Source organism: Microcaecilia unicolor, chromosome 2 (genome assembly GCF_901765095.1).
Source record: "Microcaecilia unicolor chromosome 2, aMicUni1.1, whole genome shotgun sequence".
Classification (NCBI taxonomy): Eukaryota; Metazoa; Chordata; class Amphibia; order Gymnophiona; family Siphonopidae; genus Microcaecilia; species Microcaecilia unicolor.
Genome location: NC_044032.1, coordinates 513,460,260 through 513,487,344, shown reverse-complemented (window position 1 = coordinate 513,487,344; position 27,085 = coordinate 513,460,260). Strand labels below are relative to the sequence as shown.

Genomic DNA, 27,085 nt, shown 5'->3' with positions numbered 1-27,085 from the left:
AAACAGTCTCTGGGAGGAAATGTTTTTTTTCTTTTTCCTCTTCTTGGTGGTGAGTCACTCCCCATTCACTGAATAGGGATTGACTCATGCACAGATAGGAAAGGAGAAAGAAAAACATTTGTGCCTGATGCCGTAACAGTGACATGTTACCACACTGGAGTGCACTGATTTTTCTAGCAGAACTCATCTGTTAACATCGTGCTATAAAAGGTCCCAGGTACATATCTCACCATAACCCCCTTATATTGTATGGTGAGCCTTCCAGGAGTAGAAGAATACCTACTGTACCTCGCTGTACACCACTACAATAGCTCTCAAGCTTGCAGGTGTCACTAACATGTAGGTACAGTAGGTATATAGTGTATTTAGGAGGGCTCACATGCTCCACCCCCAGTGTACCAGTTAGAGTGGGATATGGGCCTAGGTCCCCTTCTCTACAATCTACTGCATTGACCACTAGCCTATTCCTGGGACCTGCTTGCTGCTCTATGAGGAATGGCATCATATCTGAAGCTGTCATAGAGCCTGGTATGTACTGTCACTGTCACATTAGGGGACTGGGAGGGGAACTGGGGGAGTAAGGGGAGAGTTATGCCTTAATTCCTCCAGTGGGAGTTAGGGCACCTTTTGGTCACTTAGTTATAACTGAAACAGGTCTAGCCAACAAGTATTTAATTTTGGCCTAGACATTTTCATTTTGTTCAATTATTGCAGAAAAACGTAGATCTTTTGGGATCACCCATGTCCCACCCAAAACACCCCCCATCACACCCCCTTGAAATTTGGACGAACTGTGAAGCAAAACATCTACAATCTTTTAAACTTTTAAGAGAAAAACATCCTTCTGCCAACTTATGATGTTTTTTGGACATTTTTTTGTTTTGAAATGAGCCCCTACATATCATTAGAAGTGTCAGGTTCAACTTGAATTTCTTTCACACATTCCAAAAAAAGAAAAAAATGAATGGAAACATACTAGATATATTTATAACACGTTACTCTGCAGGCTCTGCATTTTTCACTCCTATTTTCTGATTTTATTACTAGATTCCGTGAGAGCAGAGCTTTCAGAGCAAAAAATTTCTTGTGCAAGTCACAAAAAGCAAATTGAGGAACTCTTGCAAGAACTGAAACATCTCAAAGGACTAAAAAAGCAACAGGTATATGCTTAACTGTTATTTCAACTCAACAAAGTAAATCGATATTCTATGGGGGAGGGGCAGTGAAATTCTGTACCTCTAGAAAATAATTACCAGGTCAATGTTCAACTAGGGAAGTCAGTGTTTTTTAAAAACACTGGCAGCCATGGCTGAATTAAATCCGAATATTCAGCGCTGATATCTGGATAGTGAATGGTGCCGAATATCCAAATACTGCATTCAGTGTCACCACTATCTAGAAAGCAGCGAGCACTTCTGTCTGGATAATTTGGAATAGTCTTTTTGCAAACCAGATAAATGCTGCTGAGTATTGGGCTGATAGTTTCTTCCAGGTAGCCACAGCAGAGCCTCCAGACACCTGCACGAAGACAATGGAGCAATTCTGTACAATGGCGCTTAGATGTACATGCGACAAAGAAGAGCACTAGGACCAGATTCTATATATGGTGCCTAGAAAATCCGCACGGAAATCATTTCCACTTAAGTGTATTCTCTAAGTGGCACCTAGATTTAGGCGCAGTATATAGAATACATTTAGTTGATTTCCCAGCTCCTAAAACTACCCACCTCCATTTACACCACTGAAAATGTGGCGTAAATCCCAGCATGTCGATTTAGGTGCATGGAGGGCCATATTCTGTAACAGTACGTGTAAATTTTGAAACACCCATGAAACGCCCATAACCATGCCCTTTTTTGCCTGCCTGCATTAAAATTTAGGTGCTCTGCATTACAGAATACACTTAGTGATTTGTGTGCGTAAATTCTAATTATTGTCAATTAGTGTTCATTATTGCTTGTTCAGTGCTGTTAACAACGCTGATTGGCTCGTTAATCCAATTAAGTTACTCTCATTATTAGAGAGTACACATGGATTTTGGCACAGAACGCTAGGCGTACTATATAGAATCTGGGGGAGAGGGCCATATTCTATAACTAAGCACGTAAATTTCAGAATGCCCACAAGATGCCCATTTCCCTGCCCATAACCATGCCCCTTTCTGCCTGTGCATGTTAGAAGTTAGGCACATTGCGTTACAGAATATGCTTAGCGAGTTGTGCGCATAAATTCTAATTATTGCAAATCAGTGCTCATTATTGTTTAAGTGCTGTTTTCAATGCTAATTAGCTTGTTAAGCCAATTAAGTTTCACAAGCAGTTATAGAATATGCCTGGAGTTTTGTGCAGATCTCTAGTTGAGCTATATAGAATCTGGGGGTTAGCGCCAATTCTATAACGGCATTAAGGCGCAACTAACCCATTATAGAATAGTAGCGCTAAGCCACTTTTGGCATAAGAAAATAGAAAATAAGAACATAAGAGTAGCAATACTGGGTCAGACCAATGGTCCATCTAGCCCAGTATCCTGTTTCCAATAGTGGCCAAGACAGGTCACAAGTACCCGGCAGAAATCCAAATAGTGGCAACATTCTATGCTGCAAATCCCAGGGCAAGCAGTTGCTTCCCCATTGTTGTCTCAATAGTAGTCTATGGACTTTTCCTCCAGGAACTTGTCCAAACCTTTTTAAAACCCAGATACGCTAACCACTGTTACCACATCCTCCGGCAAAGATTTCCAGAGCTTAACTATACATTGAGTGAAAAAATATTCCATCCTATTTGTTTAAAAGTATTTCCATGTAACTTCATTGAGTGCCACCTAGTCATTGTACTTTTGGAACGAGTAAAAAAATCGATTTACTTCTACTCATTCTACACCACTCAGGATTTTGTAGACCTCAATCATATCTCCCCTCACCTGTCTCTTTTCCAAGCTGAAGAGCCCTAACCTCTTTAGCCTTTCTTCATATGAGAGGAGTTCCATTCCCTTTATCATTTTGGTCGCTCTTCTTTGAACCTTTTCTAATTCCGCTATATCTTTTTTGTGATACAGTGACCAGAACTGAACACAAAACTCAAGGTGCGGTTGCACCATGGAGCTATACAGAGGCATTATAGTATTTTTGGTCTTATTCACCATTCCTTTCCTAATAATTCCTAGCATCCTGTTTGCTTTTTTTGGCCGCTGCAGCACACTGAGCAGAAGATTTCAGCGTATTATCTACAACGACACCTAAATCTTTTTCTTGAGTGCTGACCCCCAAGGTGGACCCTAGCATCAGGTAACTATGATTTAGACCATCAGGTAACTATGATTTGGATTATTCTTTCCAATGTGTATCACCTTGCATTTGTGCACGTTAAATTTCATCTGCCGTTTGTATGCCCAGTCTTCCAATTTCCTAAGGTCTTCACAGTCTGCACATGCTTTAACAATCTTGAATTGTTTTGTGTCATCTGCAAATTTAATCACCTCACTCATCATTCCAATTTCCATATCATTTATAAATATGTTAAATAGCACTAGTCCCAGCACTCCACTGTTCACCCTCCTCTATTGAGAGAAATGACCATTTAACCTTACTCTCTATTTTCTGTTCAATAACCAATTCCTAATCCACACCAGAACCTTGCCTTCTATCCCATGACTCTTTAATTTTCTCAGGAGTCTCTCATGAGGAACTTTATCAAAAGCTTTCTGAAAATCTAAATACAGTACATCAACTGGCTTACCTTTATCCACATGTTTATTCATGCCTTCAAAGATATTAAGCAAATTGGTGAGGCAAGACTTCCCCTGGCTGAACTCATGCTGACTCTGTCCCATTAAACCATATTTGTCTGTGTTTTCCTTAATTTTATTCTATATAATAGTTTCCACTATTTTGCCTGGCACCGACGTCAGGCTTACTGGGCTGTAATTTCCTGGATCACCCCTAGAACCCTTTTTAAAAATCAGCATCACATTGGCCACCCTCCAATCTTCAGGTACTATGGAAGATTTTAGCAACAGGTTACATATTACTAACAGTAGATCAACAATTTCATGCTTGAGTTCTTTGAGTACCCTTGGATGTATGCCATCCGGTCCAGGTGATTTGCTACTCTTTAATTTGTCAATTTGGCTCAGTACATCTTCCAGGTTCACCGAGATTTCTTTCAGTTCCTCCACAACATCACCCTTGAAAACCATTTCCGGTACAGATAGATCTCTTACATTATCTTACGTAAAGACCATAGCAAAGAATTCATGCCAAAACTTAGGCATGACAGCTTACGCCAGGTCAATGGCAGGCACAAGCTGGTTTGCCTAAGTGTGCCATACAATGTGCACATCTGGTACTATTTTATAATGTGATCAACAATAATGATCCCAGAATAAATCCCTGGTAAAAATCATCAAATACCAAAAAAGAACCTGAGAACTATGGAATGGAGTCAAAATATAGATAGAAGATTGATCCGACACTTCACAGCTAAATAGCAAAATAATTTGATAAGTGAAAGTTGAGAGTTCTCAGAGTATTAACTCACCCAAGCGAGACTACACGCAAGTGATTTATGACTCTAAGGGTGGACAAGCTTCTCAATCATCGAACCTCTCTGTGGTTCGTGTTTTTTTATAATGAAACCACAAAATAGTGCTCTAATAACCAAGGTGCATGTATTGATAGGTGGAAAGCCTATGACATATTCATACTCCACCCACTGGTAAAACCCATTTACTGTCATGCTCTATCCCCTAAATTCTATAAAAGTTGATAAAAATTGCACATGCAAAAATTGAATAATAGGTCAAAATTAGCACCAATAATTGGCTTCATAAGCAATTATTGATGCTAATTGAATGTAATTAAAATTTACCCATGGGTCCAAAAAGGGGCCGCAGCCATGGGAGGGTCATGGGCGGATCAGCGGCGTTCCCATAATTTATGCATGTTGTTATAAAATAATGGGGATCTGCACCTAATTTTGGTGTGGGGATTTACACCTAGGTTTTGTTTGTGTAAATGGTTGTATCTAAATGTAGTCATGTTTCTTTTTAGACACCATTTATAGAATTTAGTCCTATGCGACTAGCATGTCTCATCTTCCGCCAGGGTCGCTTTACTCATACTACCCCTCTCCTCAAGGATCCGTTTTCGCATCCTGTTCAAACTTCTTCTACTAACCTATAAATGTACTCACTCTGCTGCTCCCCAGTATCTCTCCACACTCGTCCATCCCTACACCCCTTCCCGTGCACTCCGCTCCATGGATAAATCCTTCTTATCTGTTCCCTTCTCCACTACTGCCAACTCCAGACTTCGCGCCTTCTGTCTCGCTGCACCCTACGCCTGGAATAAACTTCCTGAGTCCCTACGTCTTGCCCCATCCTTGGCCACCTTTAAATCTAGACTGAAAGCCCACCTCTTTAACATTGCTTTTGACTCGTAACCACTTGTAACCACTCGCCTCCACCTACCCTCCTCTCTTCCTTCCCGTTCACATTAATTGATTTGATTTGCTTACTTTATTTATTTTTTGTCTATTAGATTGTAAGCTCTTTGAGCAGGGACTGTCTTTCTTCTATGTTTGTGCAGCACTGCGTATGCCTTGTAGCGCTATAGAAATGCTAAATAGTAGTAGTAGTAGTAATTGTAAAGAAGAGCACTTAGCGCATTTCTGCTTAAATACCATTTCATGACATCATTCACAATTTTAAGTTCATCTATTCTATTAAGGGCCCTTTTTCGAGGCTGCAGTAAAAAGTGGCCTGCGGTAGTCTGAACATGTAAGTTTGGTGCGCTAGGCCATTTTGTTTTACTGCAGCTGGGGAAAGGGGCTTTTTTTTTAGTGGAGCAGCAAATGGCCATACGCTACTGTTTGAACCCTTACCGCCATCCATTGGCCTAGCAGTAAGGGCTCATGTGCTACTCATGCAGAAATCAGTTAACACTGCGGTAATCAGCTAGCGTGTGCTAATGTGGCCGCACTGCTGATTACTGCCAGGAATGCCCCCTGTGATAGAAATTAGAAAAATATTTTATACCGTGGGAAATAGCGCGCGCTAACTTTGAAATTACCGCCGGGTGCCTGCGCTACCCAGGCGGTAGTGTCGAGTTGGAGTGCACTAACCACATGTTAGCCCTATCACATCATAGTAAAAAGGGCCCCTTAATCAGTATACACAACTGATGCCTAGATTTAGGTGCCTTGAATAGAATTGCTCTTAATGTCTTCTTTTACAGCAGTATTCTCAGTCTCATTATAGCACAAGTCCAGAAATCTGCTTCAGAGGCTCCATGCATTTTTGCTTCATATAGCATATAGCTTAACAAAAATGGTATAGACCAGTGTTTCCCAAGTCTGGTCCTGGGGTACCCCTTGCCAGTCAGGTTTTCAGGATGCCCACAATGAATATGCATGAACTTGATTTGCATGCACTGCCTCTATTATATGCAAATCTCTTTCATGCATATTCATTGTAGACATCCTGATAATCTGACTGGCAAGGGGTACCCCAGGTTCGAACTTGGGAAACACTGGTATAGGCTGTATTCCCTAGAAGTATCAATATTACATTTACTAAGAAGCGAGTTTTCCACTCCATACCATAATAGAGGGTTTCATTTTATTTTTAAGAAATTGGGACCTATGGAGGGGCATAATCGACCAGAAACGCCTATCTCCATGGGCGTTAATCTCCGAGAACGGGTCCGTGAAGGGGCGGAGTGAACCGTATTTTTTAAAAAAAATAGACGCCCATGCTTTATTCGCCAAGGTGTGAGCTGGGCGTTTTTGCTTTTCACCGATAATGGAAAATGAAATCGCCCAGCTCAAAAACGAATAAATGCAAGGCATTTGTTCGTGGGAGGGGCCAGGATTCATAGTGCACTGGTCCCCCTCACATGCCAGGACACCAACCGGGCACCCTAGGGGGCACTTTTACAAAAACAAAAAAAAAGGTAAAAGAGCTCCCAGGTGCATAGCACCCTTCCCTTGGGTGTTGAGCCCCCCAAATCCCCCTCAAAACCCACTGCCCACAAGTCTACACCAGTACTATAGCCCTAAGCGGTGAAGGGGGGCACCTACATGTGGGTACAGGGGGTTTGGGGGGGGGTTGGACGACTAGTAGCATTAAGCAGCACAATTGTAACAGGTAGGGGGGGGATGGGCCTGGGTCCACCTGCCTGACGTCCACTGCACCCCCTAACAACTGTTCCAGGGACCTGCATACTGCTGCTTGGGAGGAGGGTATGACATTTGAGGGTGAAAGTAAAAAGTTGTGAAACATCATTTGTTGTGGTGGGAGGGGGTTAGTGACCACTGGGGGAGTCAGGGGAGGTCATCCCCGACTCCCTCTGGGGGTCATCTGGTCATTTAGGGCACTTTTTGGGGCCTTATTCGTCAAAAAACAGGGTCCAGGAAAAGTGCCCTAAATTCTAGCTACAAACGCATCCATTATCGGCGAAGGGCGCCCATCTCTGTTCGGGTGATAACCACGCCCCAGTTCCGCCTTCACCACGCCTCCGACACTCCCCCGTCAACTTTGTCCGCATCCGCGACGGAGTGCAGTTGAAAGCGTCCAAAGTTCGGCTTTTGATTATGCCGCTTTATTTGTTTTTGTGAGAAGAACGCCCATCTCCCGATTTAGGTCGGAACTTGGGCGTTATTCTCGTTCGATTATAAGCAGGATGGTCTAATTCAAACCCATGTGATAGGCACATATCACCGATATAAAACGGAATATGTGGAGGTGTATTTTCAAAGCACTTAGACTTACAAAGTTACGTGGCGGGGCATTTTCGATATGACGTCTAAGTCCAACTTTGGATGTTTTACAAAAAACGTCCAAAATCTAAATAGGGAAGAAGGTCATTTTTGAAAAAGAGAAACATCTATCTTTTATTTTTTTTTTTTCGAAAATACTGTGGATGTTTTGTGATTTGGACATTTTTTTTCCCGGTCCATTAAAAAAAAAACGTCCAAGTGCTAAATGCACAAAATCAAGCCATTGGGATGTAGGAGGAGTCAGCATTTTTAGTAGACTGGTCCCCTTGACATCCCAGGACAGCAATAGGACACGCTAGGGGGCACTGCAGTGGACTTCAGAAACTGCTCCCAGGTACACATCTCACCATTGCTCCCTTACCTTGTGTTCTGAGCCCACCAAAATCCACCCAAAACCCACTACCCCCAACTGTACACCAATACCATAGCTCTTACAGGTGAAGGGGGCACCTCTATGTGGGTATAGTGGGTTTCTGGTGAGTTTTGGAGGGCTCACAGTTTCCTCCACAAGTGTAATAGGTAGGGTGAGGTAGGGGCCTGGGTCCACTTGTCTACAGTGCACTGCTCCCACCACTAGACTACTCCAGTGACCTGCATGCTGTTCTAATGGACCTGAGTAAAACATCTAAGGCTGGCATAGAGGTTGGTAAGTAATGTTTTTCATCAAAATTTTTTGGGGGGTGGGGTGGGAGGGGGATAGTTACCACTGGTTGAATAAGGGGAGGTCATTCCTGATTCCTCCAGTGGTCATCTGTTTATTTAGGGCACCTTTTTGTGCCTTATTCGTAATAAAAACAGGTCTTTCTCAAAACGTCTAAGTTGTAATCGTAGACGATTTTGTTTTGTTCCATTATGGCTGAAAAATGTCTAAGTCTTAGGAATGCCCAAGTTCCGCCCTGTACACGCCCCTGGCACTCGCCCTTGAGATCTGGACACACTTCTGGTGGACTTTAGAGAAAAACATCTAAAAATAGGTTTCGAAAATACTGATTTGGACATTTTTGTGAGAAAAATGTCCAAATGCAGACTTATGCCACTTTTTGAATGTTTTTCTTTTTTGAAAATGAGCCCCATAGTCAAACAGATTGAATGAACCCATCTAATCAATTTTGACACGAAAGGAGAAATAAATAGAGGGGTCAATATTCAAAACAATTTAACAAGCTAGAAACAGCTCCTGGCCAGTTAAATCACCTGTTCAGGGCGCTAACCGCTAATTTTCAATAACACTTAACTAGTTAGTGCTGCTGAAAATAACTTATTAGCACTGAACTCAAAACCAGCTATTTTGGGGGCGTTCTGGGGGCGGAGTTGGCACTTGGCTAGTTAAGGGCTGATATTCAGAACTTAACCAGCCAGATTAACTGCATAAATAGGACCACATGAAAGTCAGTCCTATTTTTATGCAATAACCTATAGCCAGTTAAGGAGCTATTTTACTAAGCCATATAGGCGCCTAAGCGCATCCAACACGCATCAATTTTGAACTACTGCCTAGCTACTGCGTGGCCTGGGCTGTAATTTCATTTTTTACGTGCGTCCACTACACGCGCCAGAAAATATATTTTATTTTCCGGCACACAGGCAGTAATCAGCATTGTATGCGCATTGATGGTTACCACCCGGTTAACATGTAAGACCTTACCACTAAGTGAATGGATGGCAGTAAGGTCTCAGACCCCAAATGGATGAGTGCCGATTTTCATTTTGACGCACGTCCATTTTCGGCCTCCCCCCCCCCCCCAAGGCATTTTTTACAGGTGCGCTGAAAAATGGATCTGCGCACATCCTAAACACATGTTTACACTAGCGCAGGCCATTTTTCAGCGCACCTTAGAAAAAAAGACACCTAAGTGCTGAATATCGCACTTAACTGGCTATCCTGCTTATAATCGAACGAGAAAAACGCCCAAGTTCCGACCTAAATCGGGAGATGGACGTTTATCTCACAAAAACGAATAAAGCGGTATAATCAAAAGCCGAATTTGGACGTTGTCAACTGCACTCCGTCGCGGATGCGGACAAAGTTGATGGGGGCGTGTCGAAGGCGTGGTGAAGGCGGAACTGGGGCGTGGTTATCTGCCGATCAGAGATGGGCGCCTTTCGCCGATAATGGAAAATAAATATGTGCTTTTAGCGAGAAGTTAGGGCACTTTTCCTGGACCCTGTTTTTCCACGAATAAGGCCCCCAAAAGTGCCCTAAATGACCAGATGACCACTGGAGGGAATCGGGGATGACCTCCCCTGACTCCCCCAGTGGTCACTAACCCCCTCCCACCACAAAAAATGATGTTTCACAACTTTTTATTTTCACCCTCAAATGTCATACCCACCTCCCTGGCAGCAGTATGCAGGTCCCTGGAGCAGTTGATAGGGGGTGCAGTGGACTTCAGGCAGATGGACCCAGGCCCATCCCCCCCCCACCTGTCACAATTGTGCTGCTTAATGGTTAGTCGTCCAACCCCCCCAAACCCACTGTACCCACATGTAGGTGCCCCCCTTCACCCCTTAGGGCTATAGTAATGGTGTAGACTTGTGGGCAGTGGGTTTTGAGGGGGATTTGGGGGGCTCAACACACAAGGGAAGGGTGCTATGCACCTGGGAGCTCTTTTACCTTTTTTTTTGTTTTTGTAAAAGTTCCCCCTAGGGTGCCCGGTTGGTGTCCTGGCATGTGAGGGGGACCAGTGCACTATGAATCCTGGCCCCTCCCACGAACAAATGCCTTGGAGTTATTCGTTTTTGAGCTGGGCGCTTTCATTTTCCATTATCGCTGAAAAACAAAAACGCCCAGCTCACACATTGTGGAATAAAACATGGACGTCTATTTTTTGCGAAAATACAGTTCGGTCTGCCCCTTCACGGACCCGTTCTCGGAGATAAACGCCCATGGAGATAGACGTTTCCGTTCGATTATGCCCCTCTATGTATTAGCTGGCTCTGCAAAACCGGATATTCAATGCCAAATCCTGGACATGGCCCAGTACTGAATTTCCGGACTTAATGCCGGTGGTGGTCAGCAAAACACTGATCACCGCTAGCTAAATATTGACCCCCAATATGTATATACTGGATACCTCATATTACTATGTACAGTAGAGAATTAGGAAGGGTGCCTTAGTTCATTTAAGCTGTTTTTTTTCAGGGTTCTTTATTGTTCCCATCAAGATATTTGCTTACTTTACATTTTAACCCCCCCACCACATTTACTAAGCTGCATTAGTGGTCGCTGTGCATTAAAGCCAACACAGCCCATTCACTTTGAATGGGCTGTGTGGGAATTGCTGCACAACAGCCGTTAACATGGCTTAGTAAAACAGAGGGGTAACTGTGTACAAGACAAACCTGAAAAATAACAAAATTACACAGAACGCTAGATTTACTGAAGTACACTACCGCATTAATGCATGTTATTAGTAAATAGGCCATTGCATAAAATGAGACCTGTGGCAATGCATGATAGCACATATTAAATCAATAGCACCTTTCATTAAACCTCTAGCCTTATATTTGAGTCTAGCTTTTACAATCCAGTGCTCTTAGTTGATAACATACAAGCCTAATTGATTAAAATGTATGTTTTTCTTAGGAAGAAAGTAAACAGAACCAGTTGAAAACTCTGAATGATGAACTAGGCAAGTGTTGCAGTGAGATCTCTGCCCTCAAAAAGGAGAATTCACTTCTCAAGGAGACCATGGAGTTGCTAAGCACACAGGCAGAACTGCAGAAGCATGAGGCCATGCAGCTTCAGGAAAGGGAAAAGCAGCAAAAGAGGTTTGTCTCAAGTTGCTGCCCTTTATTATTTTATGTATTTTACCATCTTCCTGGTTTCAAACTCCAGAGCTACAACTCCTACCAAAGGTACTATCCTTAATCGATAACAGTTTCTCCTCAGGTCAGGTACCAGCTTCATGGAAATATGCAATAGTAGTACATCCTATTCTTAAAAGACCTTCTTTGGACCCTCTTACACCAGCTCACTACCATCCAGTCTCAAATTTATGTTTTGTTCACAAAATTCTTCGTTGAGAAATCTTTTGCCCTCTTCAGCCTAAACAATCTGGCTTTAGATCAAATTTTAATACTTAAACAGTCTTTGCTGCACTCCTTAGCAAGATTCATTCTCATTTTGATAGGCATAACATTGTCGTTGCAGTCTTACTTGATCTCTCTGCGGCTTTTGATGTGGTAAATCACTCACTCTTATTCTCCTACCTCTCATCGGTCAGTTTATCTGGTACTGTCCTCACATGATTTTCTTCTTTTCTCTCAAATCATTCTTACAAGGTTGTTATTGCTTCATCGATAGTTTCTCCTCATCCCCTGTCCTGCAGGGTTCCTCTGGGTTCTGTCTTGTTGCCTCTGCTCTTTAACCTATTCATAAGTACTCTTGCTACCCTTATCCAGTCTACTGGTATTTCATTTCACTTTTATACATCCTCCTGCTTTTTTCACCAATTTATTTGCTACGTCAATTGGCTCTCTCCAAGATTGTCTAAATCAAGTTTCTACCGGCTTATCCAAGACAAATTATTTTTTAAACAAACAATAAACCATAACCTGTTGATTCACAGGTGGTCCCTCTATTCTGAACATTCCTTTAAATCTTATTGGAAACTCTACTGTACCTTTCGCTCTTTCCATTATTTAGGAATAAAGCTTGACTCTCAACTTACCTTTTCATCACAGATACCGCATGTATATATAAGACTGGCTTCTTTACTGTTACACAATTACGTTCGGTAAGAAGATATTTTGATCATGACACTTTTCATTCTTTGATTCTTTCTTTGTTAGTTACTAGAATAGATTATTGCAATATATAGTATAGCCTTGACTATATGACCTTCGCTAATCTGACCATCCAGCATATCTGACAGACCCCCACATCTTCTCTTTCCATTTTACAAACCCAGGACCCTGCTTTTACTGCCTTTGTTTCTGCATTGTTGGGTTACCATTGTTTTCCATATTATCCAACTTTTCATTTATCCGACAGCAAGTTGGTCCTGTTTAGGTTTGGATAATCTAGACTTTACTGTAGTTTATGTAGGATGTTCCCATTCTAATTTACAAAACCTTTAATCTTTGAAGAATACTGCTATCAGACTACTATGTCAGACACATAGATATGATCATGTCACTCCACTGTTTCAAAAACATCATTGGCTTCCTACTAAGCAATAGATAATTTACAGACTATTAACACTCACAGTTAAAGCCCTAAGGTTAGGCCTTCATCACTATTTAGCAACCTGCATTTTTCGTTATTCACTGGTTCGACTTCTTCAATCCATAAATAACTCTTGCATAGTTCTTCCCAGTTCTAAACTAGTGCAATTAGAATCTACTAGACACTGTGCCTTCTTTTTTGCAGTCCCTTTTTTAAAAAACTTCTCTCCCCCTCCACATTCCTGCAGAATCATCATTCAAAATTTTAAGACAGTCATGAAAACTTGGCTTTTCCATCAAGCAAATAATCCCACCTAGATCTGCTGCTGCTGCAATTTACTGCTTGAATCATCCCTTCCTCTTCCCAACTCCCACTATTTCAGTCCCTACCTTTTCCTCTTCCTGCCCTCTTACAATCCCTCCCCGGATCTGAATGACCTTGACATAAGTGATATGTTCATTTCTATCCTATCAATAATTGTAGTTCTCTTTCTTTTAAATGTGATTTTAGATTGTAAACTGCCTAGATCTGCTAGTTAGCCCAGGCAGTAGAGCAAGTTTTAATAAACTATAAACTATAATAAACTATTATTTTATATACTGCCTTTCTGTGGCACAATCAAAGCAGTTTACTTATTGCATTCGGGTACTTTGTCTGTCCATCATGGATTCACAAAACAAATTTTTGTACCTGGGGCAATGGAGGGTTAAGTGACTTGCCCACGAGGTCACAATTTGACATTCACATTGAAACTGATAAAAATATGATACAAACAATACAGTTATAAAACAATGACTCAGACATACAATGCAAAATTAAATCTTGCAAAGTACAATCACTCTAAATAAAAACACAGCACATAAAGCTTTCAGTGACGTTTGCCATAAAATTTGAATAAAATCACAAATGAAAGATTTACTCAAAAACTAAAGGGGTCCTTATGCTAAACTGTGGTAAGCTTAAAATGCCTTACTGCGGGGTGCACTCAGGTATCAGGCGGAAATTTTGGCATTGGTGTGCGCATCTCAAGCACTAAAAAACATTGTGGGGTATGTTTACAAAGGTGCGTTGACATTTTTAACATGCCTTTAAAGTTAAGGCGCATTAAATGCTAACGCGCCTATACATTTCTATGGGCACGTTAAATGCCCATTAATGTGCGTTAAAACTGCTAATGCACCTCTAGTGCACCTTAGTAAACATAGGCATTTATTTTTTACTGCTGGGGGCGTGTCTGGAGGTGGAGAGTAGGCGTGTTCTGTGCTAATTGGTTAGTACAGCTACATTGCCATGCACTAACCAATTAGCACATGAGCCCCTACTGCCTACAAAATAGGTGGCGATAAGGGCTTACTTGCTAATGGCCACATGCTAATGTGAAAATTAGTGCATGGCTGTTAATTGAAAAAAATAAAACAATGTAGTCACTGTATCCAGGCATGTGGCCTTAGCATGTGGGAAAGACCTGCGTAAGCATGTGCTAAGGCCACTTTTTACCGCAGTTTGGTACAAGGGCCCCTAAATGTCAAATAAGTCTGTTCCTGTCACAAATTCTACAGATAGAATTCTGACCTGAGTTGCACTTTTTCTTTCAGCTGCAATCGTGAGTACTATCAGTAATTCTTCAGCACCTGATCTGAACTTTTCTGAAGTAACAGAAGTGACAATTCATTTTCTATTAATTTATAAACCACCCTATAAACAATACATTAAGGGGGGAATTCATCAAGATGCGGTAAAAGATTGTCTTTTACCATACCTTGATGTACTGATGGATTCAGGCATAGTAATGAGATGCAAAATATGCATTTGCATATTTTACATCTCATTACTGCTTAACCCATGGCGACTTAATTATTGCCACAGTAATTTTGGTCAGCAGCAGTTTAAGTTATGTTGAGGCAACTAACACGACTTAAAGCCTTAATGCTGCTTGATAACTATCCCCCTAAAATGAAATCAAGTCTTAATTGCTAATCACTGCAAATTGAAAAAAATAAGCAGAACATGATCCGTTTTTAAATTCCCCATCATTCCTCTTGCTGCAGTGTTTTGTACTAGTTGGAGTGGCTTGATATAAACATCAGGTAGGCCAAACAAGATGTGCAATCTACATACTAACTGAAGTTTAAAAAATTGAATTTCAGATGACTTTATTGATCTGTGTCCACAGAACAGCACAGAGAGGGTTTAAAGCACAAAACACAAAAGAAGTACCAAGAGCCTTCAAAAATGGGACAAGTCCTTTTATTCCACAGTGTAGATCAATCTTGTACATCTGTGACCTGACACAAGCCATGTTTTGGCACACTGTGCCTGCTACAGGGGTCATTTGTGATCAAAAGGTGTAAGAAAACTAGTACAGCAAAACTGCTAGAGACAACGTGATAGGAACTTAGTCCCAATACTATTCCAAATGTCCTGGTGTAGCATATCCTCATTAGTATACAAATGCCACCCCCTGTCATTAAACTTCCTTGTTTTTTTTAATAAATAAACCGATAACTAGACACTATATATATATATATACTTGGCAGCAAGTAAAAAAATAAATAAATAAATATATATATATATATATATTTTTTTTTTTTACTTGCTGCCAAGTCAGGACATTTGAGGTCTTTTTCCTCCGTTAGTGATTATATATATAGCAATTTGAGCATTACATTGAATATAGATTAGATAAGAGATTTATGAACACAGTGACGTTTTCAGCTTGGAAGTTTATAAACAAGCCATTTTTGTGTGACGAAATATACACACAAAAATAACTTTCTAAAATTACCCCCGCTGTGTAAAGCTTTAAGTAACTTTGAACATTTTATTTAAAGGTTATTGGAAGAAGACCTTAAAGCTAAACAGAAAACAGAACTGGAGTCTTTAAGACAGGATCATAAGAAGGAAATCCAAAATTTGGTAGTTGACTTCAGCAGCGCTCAGGCACATCTCCAAGCAAAGATAGTTTGCTTAGAAACTGAGTAAGTGATCAATTGCTTATTATTAGAGGTGGCCATTTAGTGCACTATTAATGCGATTATTTTTAAAAAAAATGTTAACTACGATTGAATTTTTTAATTATGATCATTGCTTTCTCTCCCCTGCCTATCCTATTTCACCTTGCCATAACATAGCAGAGGGAAGGCATCGGCGTCAGTTGTATGTGGGAATCACTGCCAGAGACCCTATGAAAAGCCAGATAAATGCGGGGGTGGGGGGGGGGGGGGGGGGGGGGGGGGGTTGCTGGACCTGTGTGCTGGGAGGTCAGCAGCAGGAAAGGAGTGAAATTGGTGTCTGTGTGTCAGGGATAACAGGTTTAATAGCAGAAGGGGAGGACACATGGGTGTATGTACAGGGCAAGGATGCAGCAGGAGAGGTGAAAGGTAGGTACCTGTATGGCAGGGAGGGGGAACAATGTGCTGTGGGGAGGAAGTATGTATATGCAACTTTTCATTATATTCAGCAGGTTTAAAAAATTTCCATGAAGTGGAAATTTACTAGTACCAAAACCATTCAGGCCCAGAGGTGTGATTAATCGTGTGATTAAAATTTTTAATACCATGATTAATTTTGATTAAAATGTTAAATCGTTGTCCACCCCTAATTGAATAGCACGCTGGGAAGGATAATCAGCCATGCTGAGCATCTGTTCAAAAAGGTGTTTGGGTCAACATTAAAAAAAAAAAAAATTGGAAAAGCATGTGCCCAAATGCATACTGTGATCAAGTGCAATTAAAAGTTTTGATCGCACAATGTTGCCCACCCCTACTTATTAGTGGAGTGAATCTCTGTGTGCTCAGGGATGGGCAATATGTTTATTTCATATGCTTTTAAATGTTGTAAACATAGAATATAACAGCAGATAAGAACTGTCAGTTGCATTCAGCCTGCCCTGGTTAATTCCCCTTCCACTACCAGGGGCCCAGTTGATTTCTGTCTTCTGATTCCCTCAAACAGCTGAAAACTAGTCTGGCAGCATTGTAGTAAAGTTCAATACTACTTAACTCATCAAGCTATGTGGATTTTGGAAACTGAAATAACATTTGTTCATAAGCTGGTGCAAGACTGCAGGGCGAATGTTATGTTTTACGCTCTAATTCTTGATTTCGACTATTGGGGAGGGGGGGTTAAGTCTATAAAGAGGGCACCATGGCTTAAGCACGCACTATGTACATAAATGACTAGAATAATAACAAGTATGCAAAAATGGCAAAATTCTGTCTAAGTGCTATTCTGTAAATACGCTCATTTCTTTCTTTTTAATATAATTTTTTTATTGATGATGCAGCACAACCAGCATAAACACAAGATGTCATATTCACATCCATTGAATCTCATACCATTAACATAAACATTCAACAATCATCACCATCATCAAAGGTTTTACATTTATATATTCCCCCCCTCCCCTATTCCCTTTCTTCCTCTTAATCCTCCATGGCTCTCACAGTGCCTACTCAGGCAGTATTTAGGATTTCATTCAAATGTATCCATTCGTCTGCTGATGGGCTAAATTTCCCCCAGCGGCAATCTGTCATATTTTTCCATTGTTGACACCACTCTAAGTTTCGCTATCCAATTGTGTATGGTAGGACCCTCTTTCTGCTTCCAATTCAAGCTATGATACTTTTTGCCGCCGCAAGTCTATCCGTTTAATTCTACATTGCCATCGCTTCCCTCTTTTATTGCCCCACCCCCAGTAAGCACCACTTGGGATCACAGGGGAACAAAACACTCAAGGCGTTAGTTCATAATCGTGTTACTTCCCCCCAGAACCCCTGCAATATTGAGCATTCCCACCATATATACACTCATTTCTTATATAGCGTGTGTTTTATAGGTAGGTGTACATATGGAGGGGCATTTTCGATTTGACGCCTAGATGTCTTGCTAAAACGTCGAAAGGGAATATAGCCATTTTCAAAACATAAAATGTCTTTTTTTTCTCCCGAAAATGGCTATTGGCTAGATGTTTTTGTGCTCTGTGTGTTTATCCTTTTGGTCAATTAAAAAAAAAATGTCCAAGTGAAAAATGACAAAATCAAGCCATTGGGATATAGGAGGAGCCAGCATTCTTAGTAGACTGGCCACATAGACAACCCAGGAGAGCAATGGGGCACCCTAGGGGGCACTGCAGTAGACTTCAAATATAAGCTCCCAGGTATACATCTCACTATTGCTCCCTTATCTTGACTACTGAGACCCACAAAAACCCACTACCCCCAACTGTACACCACTATAATAGCCCTTATGGGTGAAGGGGCACCTATATGAGGGTACACTGGGCTTCTGGTGAGTTTTAGAGGGCTCACAGTTTCCACCACAAGGGTAACGGGTAGGGAGAGTAATGGACCTGGGTCCACCTGCCTGCAGTGAACTGCCCCCACCACTAGACTACTCCAGGGATCTGCATGCTACTTTAATGGACCTGAATATAACATCTGAGGCTGGCATAGAGGCTGGTAAGTAATGTTTTTAATTGCATTTTGTGGGGGTGGGAGGGGGTTAATGACCACTGGGGGAGTAAGGGGAGGTCATCCCTGATTCCCTTCAGTGGTCATTTAGGGCACTTTTTGTGTCTTATTCGTTAATAAAACAGGACTAGATCAAAACGTCCAACTTATAGCCCTGGATGGTTTTGTTTTGTTCCATATTGCAGAAAAAGTGTTAGGAATGCCAGATCCTACCCGTAACACACCCCTGATATGCCCCCTTGTGATTTGAATGGCCGTCTGACTTCATAGAAAAATGTCTAAAAATTGGTTTGTGAAATACCAATTTGGACATTTTTAAGTACATAAGTAATGCCATACTGGGAAAAGACCAAGGGTCCATCGAGCCCAGCATCCTGTCCACGGACAGCGGCCAATCCAGGCCAAGGGCACCTGGCAAGCTTCCCAAACGTACAAACATTCTATACATGTTATTCCTAGAATTTTGGAGTTTTCCAAGTCCGTTTAGTAGCGGTTTATGGACTTGTCCTTTAGGAAACCGTCCAATCCCCTTTTTAAACTCTGCTAAGCTAACCACCTTCACCACTTTCTCCGGCAACGAATTCCAGAGTTTAATTACACGTTGGGTGAAGAAAAATTTTCTCCGATTTGTTTTAAATTTACTACACTGTAGTTCATAGCATGCACCCCTAGTCCTAGTATTTTTGGAAAGTGTGAACAGACGCTTCACATCCACCTGTTCCACTCCACTCATTATTTTATATACCCTCTATCATGTCTCCCCCTCAGCCGTCTCTTCTCTAAGCTGTATAGCCCTAGCCTCCTTAGTCTTTCTTCATAGGGAAGTCGTCCCATCCCCCGCTATCATTTTAGTTGCCCTTCGCTGCACCTTTTCCAATTCTACTATATCTTTCTTGAGATGCGAGACCAGAATTGAACACAATACTCAAGGTGCGGTCGCACCATGGAGCGATACAACGGCATTATAACATCCTCACACCTGTTTTCCAGGTGAGAAAAACATCTAAAATGCAGATTTTATACACTTTTTGGACATTTTTCTCTTTTGAAAATGAGCCTCTTAGGCAGTGTGGGCACAGTACAAGTGGGACTCATATTTATGCTAACTTATACTGGTGTAAGTGCTTGCTCCTAAATTACAAGCATGTATTTCACCTGAATTCTGTAAGGAAAGTAAACGCCTACTGTGCTTTCATTTTTAACATGGTGTTCGGAAAACAGGGACCCCCAATGTTTTTCCAAATAACCCTAAAACCAATGTACTATTATTAAAAATTAATTTCTATTGTTCACATGTGTTACTGCAAGATGCTGTAAAGCTTGATGGTTCCTGTTTTCATTAAGTGACCATTAAGTCGTTTTAGCAAAATGGCATTATCGAAGAAGATAAGAGTTGTGATTAAATGTTTGCGACAAAATAAGGCATATGGAGGCCGACTGATCAGAAGCAAACGCAGGTGCTAGAGGCTTTTAGTGCCATACTAGTGCCGTTTGATACTCCCCTATGATCAGAGCCCCAAGCACATGAAACAATGTGCTCGCAGGCTCTGACCACAAGTAGCATGCAGAGCATGCTAAACAGCTATTTCATTATTCCTTTCTTAACACTCAGCGGGCAACACACCATACATTGGCCTTGCTTCCTGTGGCAAACCCTACGCCAGCTCAGAGCTGGCTTTAGGGTTGTGGAACATTGGGGGAGGAATGGGGAGCCCCGTCCAGCACACATTTGCATATTAGCAAGGCCCCCCATCCCCACAATATAACCCAAACCCGAGCACCCCTCCGCCGGGAGCCCTGACCCCCCCCGCCCCCCCCACTCCAAGTCAGCAACACAGGGGCTGGTGTTCCAGCAGACCTCCAGTCCCCCGACCCGGTGGATCTCCAGCCCCCCCAATCCCCCCTCACATGCCAAAAAAAAAGCCCTGTTAGGCCAGTGGGCCACAAACACAAGCCCCACACCTGTGTCTAGCGACCCCCCTTCCCCCTGTACCTTAGTGACGCCCAGTCCTGCCCAGTACATCCTGGAATGTGCTGGGCGGGGTTTCAATACAATTAAAAGTTTGGTGCACATCATTACAGAATACGCTTAGTGGGTTGTGCACCTAAATTCTAAATAGTGCCAAATAGTGCTCATTATTGCTTGTTAAGTGCTGTTGTCAGCGCTCTTTAGCTTGTGAAATTATGCAAATTGTTATAGAATCCAATCTCTAGGCGCACTATATAGAATCCAGGAGATAATGTGTACAGCGCTTCGTACGTCTAGTAGCACTATAGAAATGATTAGTAGTAGTAGTTAGTAGTAAATTCCCTCCCAGGTATGAATAAAGAAGTAAGCCTGCTGCTGTGTTGAGAGACTGCCAGCTTGAGAAATACTTAATTAAATATATATAAAAGTGGAGAACAGTGGGCTTAGTTAAGAAACCTCCTTTATCTTTTCCTTTTGGGGTAGCTAGAACACCCAGTACTAGGTTCCTGAAGAACGAGGCACACAGATAGTTGTTCGCATCAGAACAGGGAGATAAGTTATTTTATTGATATTGATATATATATTTTTTTAGGTTAAGAGTATTAGGTACCTCAGCATCTTCAGCAAAAGCGGTAGGAAAACTCTGGTTGAAAACTCAGTGAAGTCTTCAGCTTCTGACGCAGAAAGGCACCCAAGAACACTATAAGGAAACATAAAAACATAGAAATAAAGGCAGATAAAGATCACATGGCCTAGCCAGTCTGCCCATCCATACCATCTACTATTCCTTTCTCTCCTTTAGAAATCCTATGTTCTTGTCCAAGCCTTGTTTCTACCTTCTACACTGGTGGTCTGCTGTTTGTTTTGCTCCTTCGCCAGTTGCCTTTTCTACCTGTTTGGCCACCTTAAGATCATCACATATGATCAAACCCAAGTCCCACTCCTCTTTCATGCACAAAAGTATTTTACCCCTTAATTGTACCAGTTCCTTGGGTTTTTGCAGCCCAAATGCATGACTCTCCATTTTTAGCATTAAATTTTAGCTGCCAAATTCTGGACCATCCTTCAAGCTTCGCTAGGTCCTTCCTTGTGTTATCCACACCATTATGGGTATGAACCCTATTGCAGATTTGGTATCATCTGCAAAGAGGCAGACCTTACTAGACGGCCCCTTCCACACTCGCTTACAAAATGTTAAAAAGAATCAGACCAAGAACTGAACCTGTGTGGCACACCACTGGTAACATCCCTTTCTTCAGAGTGAGCTCCATTTACCACTACCCATCTGTTGCCTTCCAATCAACCAGTTCCTAATCCAGTTAGTCATTTATGGCACATAATAAGGGCATTCAGTTTATTTATATCATCTAAGTAGAACTCATTTCAAAGGCTTTACTAAAAATCTAAGTACACCACATCTACCGCTCTCCCTCAATACAACTCTCTGGTCATTCAGTCAAAAACTTAATCCGATTTGTTTGAGAAGACCTGCCTCTAGTGAAAACCATGTTTGCCTCAGGTTCTCCAATCCTTTAGATTCCAGAAAACTCACTCTCCTTTGTTTAGAAACATTTACATTAATTTATTTACCACAGTGGTCAGACTATACGGTCTATAGTTGTCAACTTCCACTTTTTGTGGAGAGGGACTACATCTGCTTTTCCCCAGTCCTCTGGATCATTCCCAACTCTAGAGAAGCATTAAATGTCAGCCAGCAGAGCCACCAGAACACCTTAGTATGCTCAGATATATGTCATCATGTTCCATCGTTTTGTCCACCTTTAGTTTAGCTAGTTCCTCATGAACACAGTCTTCTGAAAATTGTTCAAGGTCTACTACACTTCCATTCCTATATGTGTTTTTCTTCTACCATCCTACTCCCGTCCTTTCATCTGTGAACACAGAACAGAAATTTGTTAAGCAATTCTGCCTTATTCTTATCAATTTCTACATATTCCTCCCCTTCCCCTTTGAGTCTCACAATGCCTGTTTTGCTCTTCGTCCTATGCAGTGTGAAAATGGACAGTATGCCATTCATCATATCAGGATCCAGCAAGGAATTTCAGGGAGACACCTTGTCACCACTCTTGTTTTGTATAACATTTAATCCTCCGCATATACTTAAGTTTATGGGTTATGGATTTAGCCTTAATCCTAGAGCTGGCAAAGACTCAGAGGTTATCACCATACCTGCTGTTGTAGATGACTTGAAGCTCTACAGTTCCAGCGATCAACTTTTGCAGAACTAACTCTGTTCAGTAAAAAGCTTTTCACATGAAATCAGGATATGACTTTGGCTCTGTACAATATGCTAAGGCAACCTTCCTAGGAGGAAAATTGAACAAAACTGAAGACATTGCTATGACTGTGCCATCAAGGAACTTGACACAGGAAAGATATATAAATATCTAGAGTAGAGGAAGGACCAGCAAAGAGTATGGCAGGAGATTAACAACTGATACTGAAAAGTGCCCTAACATCAAAGAATAATATACAAGCAATCAACCAGCTTGCATATCTATATCTATTGCAATATATATGCAATATCTATACTCGTCTCATAACCTTGCTTTCTCTACCCTCACCACCTCTCCCTCCACTAGTCCATTCCCCTCTCTACTCTTTCCCCTCATTCCCCTTTCCTCCTTTCCTGAAGTTACTATTGAGGAAACTACACTTCTCCTTTCTTCCTCAAAATGTACCACCTGTTCCTCTTGATCCCATTCCCACCCACCTTCTTAATGCCATACTCTCGCTGCTCCTTATTCCTTTTATCTGTCACATTCTCAACCTCTCACTTTCCACTGCAACTGTCCCTGCTGCCTTTAAACATCCTGTGGTCACACCTCTCCTTAAGAAGCCTTCACTCGACCCTACTTGTCCCTCTAATTACCGACCCATCTCCCTCCTCCCCTCTCTCTCCAAATTACTTGAGCCGTGCTGTTCACTGCCGCTGCCTTGATTTTCTCTCCTCACATGCTATTCTTGACCCACTACAATCTGGTTTTCGCCCCTCATCCACTCAACCGAAAACTGTGCTTACTAAAGTCTCCCAATGACCTATTACTGTGCTAAATCCAGAGGTCAATATTCCATTCTCATTCTTCTTGATCTTTCCACTGCTTTTGACACTGTCGATAACAGCCATAACTTCTCGATACCCTGTCCTCACTTGGATTCCAGGGCTCTGTCCTTTCCTGGTTCTCTTCCTACCTCTCCCTCCGCACCTTAGTGTTCACTCTGGTGGATCCTCTTCTACATTTCTATCCCTCTGCCTGTCGGCGTACCTCAGGGTTCTGTTCGTTCGTCCCCTCCTCTTTTCTATCTACACTTCTTCCCTTGGTCATTAACCATCCCATGGCTTTTCCTACCATCTCTATGCTGATGACTCCCAAATCTACCTTCTACCCCTGATATCTCACCTTGCATCCAAACCAAAGTTTCAGCGTGCTTGTCTGACATTGCTGTCTGGATGTCTCAACGCCACCTGAAATTAAATATGACCAAAACCGAGCTTCTCATTTCCCCCACCAAACCCACCTCCCCGCTCCCCCCCGTTTTCTATTTCTGTTGGTGGCTCTCTCATTCTTCCTGTCTCCTCAGCTCGAAACCTTGGGGTCATCTTTGACTCTTCTCTCTCCTTCTCTGCTCATATCCAGCAGATTGCCAAGACCTGTCGTTTCTTTCTTTACAACATCCGTAAAATCCACCCCTTCTTTCCGAGCACTCTACCAAAACCCTCATCCACACCCTTGTCACCTCTCGTTTAGACTACTGCAATCTGCTTCTTGGCTGGCCTCCCACTTAGTCACCTCTCCCCCTCTCCAGTCGGTTCAAAACTCTGCTGCCCGTCTCGTCTTCCGCCAGGGTCGCTTTACTCATACTACCCCTCTCCTCAAGACCCTTCACTGGCTCCCTATCCGTTTTAGCATCCTGTTCAAACTTCTTCTACTAACCTATAAATGTACTCACTCTGCTGCTCCCCAGTATCTCTCCACACTCGTCCTTCCCTACACCCCTTCCCGTGCACTCCGCTCCATGGATAAATCCTTCTTATCTGTTCCCTTCTCCACTACTGGCAACACCAGACTTTGCGCCTTCTGTCTCACTGCACCCTACGCCTGGAATAAACTTCCTGAGCCCGTACGTCTTGCCCCATCCTTGGCCACCTTTAAATCTAGACTGAAAGCTCCCTCTTTAACATTGCTTTTGACTCGTAACCACTTGTAACCACTCGCCTCCACCTACCCTCCTCTCTTCCTTCCCGTTCACATTAATTGATTTGATTTGCTTACTTTATTTATTTTTTGTCTATTAGATTGTAAGCTCTTTGAGCAGGGACTGTCTTTCTTCTATGTTTGTGCAGCGCTGCGTACGCCTTGTAGCGCTATAGAAATGCTAAATAGTAGTAGTAGTAATATAGCTTTGGAATAGTGGACTGGTCTCTTAAATACCTTGAAAACTTGATATACAAACAAGGAAACTCCTCCATGCCTCACAAAACAGTTTATAAGAATTGTGTATACATTCCTAGAGTTGAAGGAGGAATAGGCTGCACAAAAATAGATTATACATACAGAGCTACCATCATAGGCTTCCAGGCCAATTTAAGAGCAATCAACAGATCCACACACACACACGTTTGAAGTATTTATTTATTTATTATTTATTTGTTGCATTTGTATCCCACATTTTCCCACCTATTTGTAGGCTCAATGTGGCTTACATTATTCCGTAATGGTGATCGCCATTTCAGAGTGAGAAATAAAGTGGTATATGGCGTTAAAGTTCATTAATGACAAAGTAAATGAAGCATTGAAGTGTAGAGAGTTCGTTTTTGATCAGTTCTGGTATAAGTTTCGTTGTCTGGTATTTAGGATTGATCATTATGGTGGTGCCTTATTGAACAGGTTGGTTTTAGTGATTTTCAGAAGTTTGTTAGGTCGTGCATTGTTTTTATGGCGTTTGGAAGTGCATTCCATAGTTGCGTGCTTATGTAGGAGAAGCTGGAAGCATATGCTGATTTATATTTTAGTCCTTTGCAGCTGGGGTAGTGGAGATTCAGGAATGTGCATGCTGACCTTTTTGTGTTCCTGGTTGGTAAGTCTATGAGATTGGACATGTAGACCGGGGCCCTCGCCATGAATGATTTTATGAACCAGGGTGCAGGTTTTGAACGCAATATGTCTTTAAGTGGGAGCCAGTGTAGTTTTTATCTTAGGGGTTTGGCGCTTTCATATTTCATTTTTCCAAATATGAGTCTGGCTGCTGTGTTTGGGCAGTTTGGAGTTTCTTAATGATTTGTTCTTTGCATCTGGCATAGATTGCATTGCAGTAATCTAGGTGGCTTAGCACCATTGATTGTACCAGCTACGGAATATTTCCCTTGGGAAGAAGTTTTACTCTTGAGTTTCCACATTTGAATGGAACATTTTCTTTGTTGTATTTTTTGCATGGCTTTCTAGTGGTGAGATTTCAATCAACTTTAACTCTGAGGATTTTCAGGCTATCGGAAACAGGAAGGGTGTAGTCTGGGGTGTTTATAGGTGGTGGGTTTGTTCGTGTTATATTGTGATGATAGATGAGGCATTGTGTTTTTTTTCTGCGAGAGCAAGCATCCAGAATCGTAATTCTATCATACAAGGAGGACTTTAATGTTCAGTCAAACACTGTGTGGTCATCCAATCGGCAGTATCTGTCACCAACAGCAATAGCAGCAGCAACACTTAGCAGCTGACTTGATCCAGCTGCGTGGCTCACGTGGCTGTGCTCTGTGGCCTGCTGTGCTGCACCAGGGAGTTAGCCTACCCCACCAAAAACAGATTGGATTAAGAGATGCCATAGCAGTGGCAGCAGCTTGCAGGTGGGCGTTGGGGGTCTGGGAGGTGGCTTCATGTTTTCAGGAGGGAGAGGAGAGAAGGAGCAGAGCCATGGGACATAAAAGAAAAAGTTTCAGTTACAGAAAAAAACGCAATGGCTTTTTTGACCAAAAGTAGATTTCAGTGCTGAAACTAAAACCAAAATTCAGTTGGCCTCTACAGATGAGACTTGAAGACCAGGTGTGCGTGTGTGTGTGGGGGGGGGGGGATTGGGAGACGTTAATGGAGATGCTGGAAGGGTGAATAAGGAGATGGGGACATACTAAACAGGGCTGGGGACGAGGAATTGGGAGACTTAAGATAACCTGAGGACATACTGCACTGGACCTGTGGGGTGTGGGTATGGGGAGATAAGTTGGTCATGGGGGAAATATGTTGGACATGGAGGAGGAAACAGGGAGACAGAAAATAGATACTTCACATAGGGGTAACAGAAGGAGGAAAGAGAAATATTAGATTTAGTGAAAGACTGCACTGGGGAATAAAGCTAGGGAAGGAATGATAAGAAATGGAATGGGAGGGATGGGCTGAGGGAACGAAAGCTGTAGATAGGTCTTGTAAAAAAAGAGGTGTGGTTAGGTAAGAAGTAAATAGTTTATAGTTTATTAAAGGTCTTTCTAAATTGCCTTTCCTGGTCAGGTCAAAGTGGTGTACAGACTATGTATTAAATAAGGAAAAGAATGTCATTCTTGACAGGAAAGAAGCAAAGACAAAGAGCATTCAGTCAAAAAATAAAATAAGCTATTAAAAATACAATATTAAAACATAAAACATACTCTTACTCACGAGAGGTGACTGGACCAACACAACAAATGACCATC

The 27,085-nt window shown here is 42.0% G+C and overlaps 1 protein-coding gene across 1 annotated transcript in view; it reads left to right on the top strand.

Moving 5' to 3' along the window:
• The window catches only part of FAM184B (family with sequence similarity 184 member B), a 98,375-nt gene that overhangs the window by 46,939 nt on the left and 24,351 nt on the right, over positions 1 to 27,085 (top strand). The window contains exons 10-12 of the mRNA XM_030192189.1: positions 1,048 to 1,160; positions 11,362 to 11,546; positions 15,777 to 15,923. Of these exons, the coding sequence (XP_030048049.1) occupies positions 1,048 to 1,160; positions 11,362 to 11,546; positions 15,777 to 15,923 (445 nt within the window). The remainder of the gene's footprint in view (positions 1 to 1,047; positions 1,161 to 11,361; positions 11,547 to 15,776; positions 15,924 to 27,085) is intronic.